Genomic DNA, 10,617 nt, shown 5'->3' on the forward strand with positions numbered 1-10,617 from the left:
TTTCAAAATGAAAATCAGCTTGCAGGTGAAGTATTCAGTCTGAGTGCAAATAACTACACTAAATAATGAATTTTTATTAAAAATAGTAGAAAAACGAAAATTACATTTTACATATCAACAACACAAAAGAACAAAAAATTTAGTCATTTGCTTTATGTTGTATTTAAATGTGTGTATTTTTACCTGGGCATATTTATTTTCACTTGTACATAAATTTTACATTTCAGAAAGTCAATAATATAATCCACCACATGAAGAATTTTGTAGGGTAAAATATTATTATTACAGAAAATTATGTAGTTTATTAATACTGTTCTTGGTGGTCCAATTTATTTTTAACTATGACAAAAACAAGACACCAAAAGAAGGTTTATCAACATTTATTGGGTTAATAAAAACATTTTACATAAAACTGACTGCCTTATATTTTCTTACCTTTCATTTAATAAGAGATGTATATGGAGGGTTGCACATTTGTTTCTGGCAGTGAACTAGTCTGCTTCACCTAATTTCAATATTTTGAACTCTACAAGGTTTCAACTTGTGCAAGACTGGCATATTGAACACATGCCACAAATTATAAACAAAAATGAATGACAAAGAAGCTTCCAAGCTTAATTTTTCTCTTACTGGACATAATACAACTTCTATACAGGGAAGACTAAAATACACATAACCTCAGTCGTGAGACCACATTATTCAGTGGAGTAAATGTCACAAAAAACTCAACAAAATGATCCCCAGACTGACACCTTAACTGTTTGAGCAGTAAAATAATTTACAAATCTGCATATTACAAAATGATTTGGTTTTTTCGATATCACTTTCTTTTTGTGTAAAAAAGACAGGTCATGGAATTGTGATTAAACTACGATGATGAAAGTCATATGTGCTTGTACAATATTGGAAACAACTGAGTATTTATGCACGTTCTCCACGAATTCGTCTTGCCAACTGAATATCTTTGGGCATGATGGTTACTCGTTTTGCATGGATGGCACACAAGTTTGTGTCCTCAAAGAGGCCTACCAGATAGGCTTCACTAGCTTCCTGTAATTTAAAAAATAACAATTAATTTATTAAATAAACAAAAGTTTGTAACAACCATGCTCTCCTTTATTACATCTTTACAGAGTAGGGAATGTCAGAAAAAGATATACATGTATTGGGTGATTCAGAAGTCTACTGACATATAATAAATTCAGAAACAGAGATTTTACAGGTAAACAATTCTCAGTGCTATGGAATGGGTTACTGTAGAACTACCCTGCATCAGTATCACTGAGGTTAAGATAAACTTCAAATAAAATATCAAATGAAACATTAAACCAAAAATCACAAAACTGACTCACCACAACTACAGGCAGCAGCATAAAAGCAGATCAGGAAATCATCTTAACATTATTATAAACTGGTGGCATACAATCAACAGCGGGGTTCAGATTTCTACCCAAATGTTAAAAGTGCAGCTTCGATGTCACTACTTGTTGCTGTTCTTAGTATCCCACACAGTGTCTGTGTAAATGAGCTTATAGTATGTAACCTTACTTAATTACTTAAGCTCATTAGAGCATAAGCCACAACAACCCCTCACCAGCATGTTCAACAATGGGCTATCATCCTCTTCAGTTCTCTCCATGTGTAACCAGTCTCCTTTGTGTCGACCTGGTGGTCAAACCTTCAGGTATTCCTTTCTCCCCTTGTTTTCTTGTGTATTCCAAGTTAGAGTGTCTGGGATGTTGGATTTTATAAGTTTTGACCAATCCAACCCCACTTTACTCTCAGTATTTCTTTCTTGACATGGTGTTGCTTGGCTGTTTTCCATAATTCAATGTTACCGACTCTTTCTGGCCACCAAATATGAAGAACCTAGTGATTAATGTCTGGATCTTCTTCACTATTGTCTTTCTACACATTTTTGAACCATACAGGAATACTGATTTGACATTTGAGATGAATATGAATCTTGGTGTGTGTTGTAAAATTTTAAAGTCTTTGTTTTGCATTAATGAATGATTGGTCCAATTTCAGCTGATATAGATTTCAACCAAGAAATTTTCTCCAGCATTTGGTTGTGGCTTGTGATAGGAGAGCCAGTTCAATAAAATCTAGGTCTTTAGTTATTTCAACTTGACAATATTATTTTATACTCTCAGTGGTTCTCTTCATGACCCAGTCAATCATTAGCAGAAACAGGAAAAGTGACAGAAGACAACCTTGATTAGCTGCTATTTTTACCTCAAAGCCATTGGTGCATGTAGTTCACAACTGTTGACACACATTTCCAACCATCTGATATGAAAGATGATGTTTATTTGTGAATCATTTAGTATACAATCTGGCAACAACTGAGGAATTCTGGTGACACTCCATACAGTAGTAGTACTATCCCATTATTGAGATGATCTGCAAGAGGCTGCAGCACAATACTTGTGAACTACCTTACATATGGGGCTTTTACTTTAATACCCTCTAACTCTTCAAGCATGCAATGACCAACTTATGCAAAATTCTAACCTTGCACCTCACACCAAGGTTTATGTAACAAGCTTTATTATGGTCAAATCCAATATTCTGTGGCTCAACTCAGTACATGTGGAAATGGGTTCATTTAATACATATTCTTGATTAGTTTTGTAACTTTTATTTAAAATCTTTCATTTCCCATACAATACACCTATGACATGATCTTGAATTAACTCAATGCTATTATCACAGGTTAGGTCCACATCACCTCATTACATAGCAATAACAATTATTTTCCTGCCAATGTGTTTCTGAATCACCACGCACACAACACTACTAATAAAGCAAAAATGAATATAAAAAACAACAAAATACAGATCTATTGGGGGGAGGGGTGCATGTCTTATATCTCGCTTGTTTATTAAGTGGAAGAATCTCTTCAGAATGGATGATGGCATTTGATGTGGTGTTGGCTTGATCAATGTTCTTACAGCAAAATTTTTTCCAAAAGGCTTGATGTTCTAATTTCGAAGATTGCTTTGAATTTTAAATTCAATAGTATGTAGAGCTGGGCAATTTGATTGAGTAATCAAAATTTAGTGTTTCTGATTATTCCAATAGTCAATGAACCAAATTACACCTAAATTGACTGTCATGAGAAAGAAAAACAAAAACAAAACAACAACAACAACTAATTAAAATATTGCTACTATGTTTGTTGTAAACACAAAGCTACATAATAGGCTATATGTGCTCTGCAAATCTTAGCCTTATAAGTTTTTTTCTTTACTTCAAGTTTCTTCAGCTTTTGTGATGTGGGAGTCTTGTGATTCAAGGGTGGTGGGCAATTTCCATTGCCACCAACCTTGCGCACTGTGTTTGTTATGGCAAAGTTACTAATCCTGTTTGTCAATGTTACTAATTTTAAACTGCTGATTAGATAAAAGGCAACCGGCTGGTAGCACTGTACTAATTAATTACTGGAATGTAACTGATTACCTGAACACACATAGGGTCAGTTCAAGATTGACTATAATTCCAATTTTATATGTGATTCTTCATGAAACCTACCAAGCTTTTAGTAAACAATACAATCTGTTGTACACAAAAATTCAGAAGTGTTTATAAAAGTTCTTGTGCTAAAGGTATGCCTGTGCAATTAGCCAACAATATGAAAGAAAATTATATTCTGAAAATTGGATTTTACCAACAAAAATATATGAAAAATTAGCTACAATACTATGTTATCATAAATCTACACATTTTATGATGTTAACCTGAAATCAAGTTTAAAAGTTACACCAGTTTTTTATGTTAATCAACCAGACTAAGTTTTACTAAATAATGAAAGCAAGGAAGAAGCACTATAACGATAGTAAATTAATAGAAAAAGTGACTTAAGTTAGGTACTGTAATCTGATCAGAGTTTGAATTCAAATATTATGCTACTACAAAAACTGAGGTATGAAATATTTCTAAATGAAGAGAATTTTAGTTTAATATCCACATTATGTCTTTATAATAATAACTAGACCCTCAACCTGTAGTGCTCCAATAGCTGCACTTTGGAATCTGAGATCAGTTTTGAAATCCTGTGCTATTTCTCTCACTAAACGCTGAAATGGTAATTTCCTTATCAGCAACTCAGTAGACTTCTGGTAACGTCTGATTTCTCTTAGGGCTACTGTTCCAGGTCTGTAACGATGAGGTTTTTTCACTCCACCTGTAGAAGGAGCACTTTTACGAGCTGCCTTTGTTGCCAGCTGCTTACGAGGAGCCTTTCCTCCGGTTGACTTTCTAGCTGTTTGCTTGGTACGTGCCATTGTGTATCAAATCACTAAAGAAACAAATATATATTTCAGTAACACTTCTGCAACATTTCAATGCAATATGCAACTCACTGTTTTCTTTGGCAGCTTGTCTCTAAATCTGATAGATCTGTAAGCTTAGACCTAGCGCTGCTGGGCCTGGCAGTGAGCCTAATCTCAGACTTAGATGCACTAACGTTAATTTTGTGGCTAACATCAGATCTAGACCTACACTGAGGTTTGTTTATTTGGACCATTTCTTCCTGGACCGATGGAGATTTGATTAACTCTTTCAACCCGGGCTCAATCCCTGAGTCCGACCTCGTAACCATTTTGTGCTTGTTATAGTTTTCATGCTATAACTTTTCAATTAGTAAGTGAATGTTAAAAAAAATTTTCAGTTTATCAGTAAACATTACAATGCTTTCATACATAAAATATCATATTTTTTTATTAAATCTTAAGGTTGGTAAAGCAATGTTTCCCTCGTGACTTTTTTCTTTTCACATCTTGCCTATCTATCATGCAAAGTAATTTTCCTTTTAAGATTAAAAATACTTTTATGGATCAGAAAATTTTCTAATTTCACATACAATATCTTTATAATGTCTAGATAGTTATAAAACATTTCTTAAGAAAAAATTTATATTTTATCTGTTATTTTCAGTGATTAAGCTTTGTATGGGTTCAGTAGATTTGACCAATCTCACAACTACCATATAAAAATTAGGAAATGAACTTAAATTATGCCTCTTTCATTCTAGAATGAACAAAAATTAAAATACAAAAACAATGTTTTAAACTGGCTTTATATCCACTTGTATATGTATTTGTTTTTGGTAATTTTCTTTGCCCAGCCATACAGTTACTTAAACCTTTAAAGCCTTGCTAGTGAAACAAAACAGTATGGTTGAATACAAAATGATTTACCTAAGCCTACCACATCTAGTTCACTGAAAAATTTCCTATCATACTGCAACATTATAATTCAAATGAAAATAAAACTTATAAAGTAAGCTTTTCACAAATATTAAATCAGGACTTTAATTGTAGTGGAAATTGTCCACAAACATCACCATCCTAAGCCTTTATCACTGTGTTCTAATCTACATATAAATTTCCACTGAAATGGAAGCCATACTAGCTTATACAGTTTTAAATAACAGAAAGAGCTTTTCTAACCTCATTAGATCACTAGCCTATGACATTTCAAAGCTAAGATATAGGCAAATACACAACACCATGAGAGCCGAGGTTGAAAAACAGTTTGTGACTAAAAATATATAAAAATTATCTGTATCCAAGTTACAAGATTATATTAGCACTACTTTGTTTAAAACTATCATAATTTTCTTCCTAGTTGGCTAGTGTGCAATACTATTCTCAAAAACAAACTCAGGAAATTCACAAACACTAGTGACTTCATCTCAAGCATGGTGAAATCAATGTAAAATCAAAATTTGCAATTTTATTAATGTACAAAATTCAATAAATAAACTTATGTTGAGTAAATTTCTACTCTGACACATGCATATTTTTAATGTGTGGAAGTATGACTTCAAATGGTTTCTAAAAAAAATTAGTTCATAATAATCGAACTACAAAAACAAAATTAGCAATGAGCGAGTTTTTGTATTCAATCGGAAGTTTAAAAAGAACAGATTTAAACTGTAACAATATAATGGAATATACTATAAAACGTGCAGTATACATGTTTAATAAATAACACTGTTAAGAGAAACTATTATAGAGAAAGGCTTAAATGTAAGTATAAACATTACATCTTTAAAATAATAATAAATATCAAATAAAAACATCGAGAATCTGGAATTGATTACATTAATGACAACAGGGAGGAGTTGATGTTATTATTTAGTGTTGGGCGATCATTGAAAATGGAGAGGCTTTCTTTAATAAAGAGTTTGTAATCTGTGGTTCTGGAGTTGAGAATTTTTAAGATTTTCATAGGGGTTGGTTGTTATTATCATTGTGCAATCAGATACAAGACTCGGATGGATTACTTAGTTTACATCTGCTTCTTGCTGAAATTCCCACATGTTCATGTGCACATATTTGTAGGTGATGCGTAGTTTTACCAATATAGGTAGCTTTACAGCTACCACAAGTGTATTTATATATGACCCACAGGCAGATAGGAATGGGTAGTGTCTTTGGTTTAAAACATATTTTTAATTCTAAATGTTGACATAAATACTAAACGTAGCTTAATTTGTGGGTAACATGTTTTGGTTATTTATTAAACATATATGCCGCACGTTTTATCATACATTCCATTATATTGTTACCATTTAAATCTGTTCTTTCTAGACTTCCGATTGAATATGAAAACTCGCTTAATGTTAATGTTGTTTTTGTAGTTCGAATATTATGAACTGATTTTTTTTTATATATTAATGCTGATGATGGAATTTAAGGAAATTCTGTATTAAAAATGTTTTTTGGTATTACCATGATTTTAATATTTATTATAAAACTTCATTTTCCACTTGATGAATCAGTTGAGTTAAAAGCTTCTTGAAAATGCAAGTACACATGTTCATACCTTCATCTATAAAACAAGCAACATTTTTGAAAAAAAAAGATATCTCTCTCCCTCACTGTATTGTATTCTGTTCCCTCATTATATGAAAGATACAAGCATATCCACAGAGTACAAAGATGAGTTCTTAAAATGATTCTTGGATCATACAAAACATTTTATCACAATGATGGCTAGAATATTAAATATATATATATATATATACTTTTATTTTATTATAATGATTATTCTGCACTATTAGCTTAGTAGATGGATTTAGGATTAACCTAAGCCCTCCATGCTGACCAAACCTTGATATTCAATCTATGCCCAAAAATACCATTAACAATAAGAGTGCATATGATGACATAATGTATTCTAATCACTATATATCATATAGTTTGAAAATTGTACTTCATTTAATATATTCATTACCAGGTATATATATTTTCAGTTCTAGTCTAAGTAGTTAGCTTGCTTTGATAAAAAGGTAATATTAATTGGCTCTAAGTCTCATGCATGGCTTCCATAAAAATTCAATTTTTCTGCATCATACTTTAACAATGGATATATATATTTTCAACTATCCACCATAAACATGATAGTTGTATTTGAAGGACCTTTGGAAAACAACAACTGTACATTTTGACCCAACACTAAAAGAACTTTGGTTGATTTGCTTAAAACCTTTGTCAAAACAATAAGTAACAAAAGCTGATTAAAAGCCACTTATGAACATAATGTCTGCTACAGGTAAGACTAGTATACCTTATTTACAAATTGCAAGTTTTTGTATGACTTTCACTCAACTCCCAAGCAATCCACTTTTATTGTGCTCTGCTTCTCACACACAGCATAAAGAATTTGGTTGGTTAAAAGTGCTCCAAAAATTCTGTTATAGCAACATCTATGTAATTTCTGATTGCCATGACTGATTTTGATTTCATTTAATAGAAGATTTTTCTTTTTTTTAGTAGTAGTAGTCCATTCAAAACCACTACTGGAAAGGCTAAGCAGAACTAAACAATTCTTGAGGATAGCATGACATTAAAGTTGTGATTTTGTCTAGTAAAACGATCGCCATCTTGTCAAAGGGGCAAACAGTAGCATGTACACAACTAATATAGGTCTACCATATACATGTGTTAATGCTGTGCAAATTCTTTAATTACCATTCATATATTATTGTTTGATAGTCATATTATCAATTGCAATGTCTCATCAATACATGGAGAAGCTGTGGCCAAAGCATTTGGAAGATAACGAGTTACAGTTAAATATGCTTGATTCTTGTCTGTACCAGCATCCTGCCGACTCATGGATCAACAACCCAACAGAATGGATAGTGTACAGTACCCAGACATCTACAATTACCTTGTGTTGAAAAAAATAGCAAGACAACATTTATATAATATAAAATGAGCACTAATACACAATTATAGTCAGACTTTGGCTCCCACAGCTTTCTGTGTTCTGTAGTTTATAGCTTTCAGCCACAATGCTCTTCTCTCCTTTTCAGTAGCTTGACTGAGTATCAAATAGAAGGAATGTTCATGTCTCTTCGACTTGTTATTGGTGCAATTGAATATGCAACAACTCCTCACCATATTTGCAGGATTGGAACAAAAGTTTGTTACAAATATGAGTCTAGACAGAGGGAAAGTGTACATACTGAACAAAATTTCCCCTTCTTCGCATTATTTGTTTGCCCCTTTGCCTTGATTGCAGTGCGGACATTGCATTGTGGAAGGGCAGAGGTCCCAGATGTCTGACCTCATGAATAACCCTAGTTCTTCTCTAGTGCTAAAAGCAATCATTGCTAATCAAACTTTATGAAGCTAATAGAACATTTCCTGGTCAACTGAAATTACATTTACAAACAGTAATGAAGTTAGGTTAGGCACACCAGGCTCCTAGATCTGAAAATATTTGTCCAGACCTGCCCTAATGTATTATTGTTGGTGGTAACTATGACAATCATGTCTTGGCCTTGTATAACTGATACAGCTTAGTAATAGTAATAACAAATAATCATTGTAGCAAATGCAAAATTATCTGTATCAATGTATGTGGCTAGTTCTATACACATTAAAATTCACTATAAAAGTAACTCCTCAACAATAAATACTTATAGATGTTTAATTTTCATTATTATCCAAAGCTGATACAGTGATGGTGACCAAGTGAGAGATATTGATGGGGCCGCCAGAAACTGAGAAACGTTTTGATGGCGTAACAGTTAACTTGTAAATGTAACTATTGTAAGCGTAAACTATAAGTATAAAGAAAAGAACTAAACTTAGTAGTTAAGAGATACTGAGACTGTTGTTAAAATTAAAGAAAATCAGAATTCACCTAATGTTCCTATCGTTTTATCCACGTTAGTTTTAACTGCAAGTGCGAGCTCTTGTGTTTTAACTTTAAGTAATTTAACTAACTTAAAATTAAACGTGTTGAACATGACATTAATCAAACTTTTACCTTGACATTAGAACTTATTACTTAGTAACTCATGAATAATATGTAGCGTAATACTGACATTAACACAGTACTGATAATATTAATGGTAATACTAATTAACAAATAATGATATAAACACGTTGTATTTACATAACTTTCTCCAACTTCCAACAATTCCAAAAGTGAAATTAAATCATTAAATGTCTTATTTAACTTTTAAGTTATTAATAGTTATATTCAGACACGTTGAACTTAAAGAATATTGCTTAAGACTTTAGGTTTAACTATGTCTTTTCATTTTTCTAAGTTACTTACACTTTACTGTTTACAATTTCCTAGCACGTTTTGCGACTTATGCCTACCAATTTGAAAGTTTACCGTCAAACTTCAATATATTCAAATAATCAACAATTTGAACAAAACGATCTAACGCTTTCTCGAAAAGGAGGATGGGTACATCGATAGATAATATCCATCATGTGATTGGCTAGACGGGACTGTAATGTTTTCTGTTATTGGGTTTCTAAAGCTCAAATGTGATTGGATAACTTGGTTGTTACATGATACATTTCACTGATAAGTACGGCATTTGATTGGATGTATTTTAGCCATCTCAATCCCGTTTTTACAGGTTTTTGCTTTGTTTTTGTGAACTTACTGTACGATAATAATCGGTTGAGGTTATAAAAAATATATATAAAAAAGTAAAAAGAATAGTACTATCGCTTTCTGAGCCTCGAAGAGGCTTTAAAAGGTATAAAATCAAAATACATGTCAAGAAATAGGTACTATCGCGAGTTTCTTTCCATTCCCTTGTATAAATTGTTTGTAGTTAAGCACAAAGCTACACAAAGGGCTATCTGTGCTCTGCCCACCACGGGTATCGAAACCCGGTTTCTAGCGTTGTAAGTCTGCAGACATACCGCTGTAACACTGGGAGGCCCTTGTATAAATATACATATATATTTTCCGTCTATCTAAGATACTTAAATTGGTGCGATATATTACCCCTGGTATATCTATTTCTAAAAACCTTATTAATTAATGAAAATTAAAGAATATGTTAAATAATCGCCAAGTTTTTTATACATACTTATATTTGAAGAGGATTACGTTTCGAGTTAGCGCTCGTCAAATATAAAAATATAAAAACACTTGATGATTGTCCAGTGTTTCTCAACCTTTTTTTGCCCGTGGCTCCCTTTTAAGTTTGATTTATCTTTGTGGCCTCACCCTTTGTAGACGCTGTTACTTAGGGAAAAGTTACATTATTTCCACAATGTTGATTTATAATACATTTATAATATTATAATATTATTTTTAAAAGATTGTATTGTTTTAAAT

At 32.2% G+C, this 10,617-nt stretch overlaps 1 protein-coding gene across 2 annotated transcripts; it reads right to left on the reverse strand.

Moving 5' to 3' along the window:
- Positions 1 to 364: 364 nt before the first annotated feature.
- Positions 365 to 9,730, reverse strand: LOC106461852 (histone H3.3). 2 transcript variants are annotated; one of them, XM_013921714.2, is made up of 3 exons: positions 9,589 to 9,730; positions 4,008 to 4,303; positions 365 to 1,050 (listed from the first exon to the last, which is right to left on the reverse strand). In XM_013921714.2, the coding sequence occupies exons 2-3, from the start codon at positions 4,287 to 4,289 to the stop codon at positions 922 to 924; spliced, it is 411 nt and encodes a 136-aa protein (XP_013777168.1). In that variant the 5' UTR covers positions 4,290 to 4,303; positions 9,589 to 9,730; the 3' UTR covers positions 365 to 921. The 2 variants fall into 2 exon arrangements, with proteins under 2 accessions (XP_013777168.1, XP_022244631.1); XM_022388923.1 differs by having other exon boundaries at positions 9,636 to 9,652.
- Positions 9,731 to 10,617: the final 887 nt, after the last annotated feature.

The sequence above is a fragment of the Limulus polyphemus genome, unplaced genomic scaffold (genome assembly GCF_000517525.1).
Source record: "Limulus polyphemus unplaced genomic scaffold, Limulus_polyphemus-2.1.2 Scaffold1044, whole genome shotgun sequence".
Classification (NCBI taxonomy): Eukaryota; Metazoa; Arthropoda; class Merostomata; order Xiphosura; family Limulidae; genus Limulus; species Limulus polyphemus.

Coding starts and splice junctions, on each gene's coding strand:
- LOC106461852 (XM_013921714.2), bottom strand. CDS start 4,289: ATGGCACGTACCAAGCAAACAGCTAGAAAGTCAACCGGAGGAAAGGCT. Junction 1,051..4,007: donor CAGCTATTGGAGCACTACAG/GTTGAGGGTCTA, acceptor TTTAAATTACAG/GAAGCTAGTGAAGCCTATCT.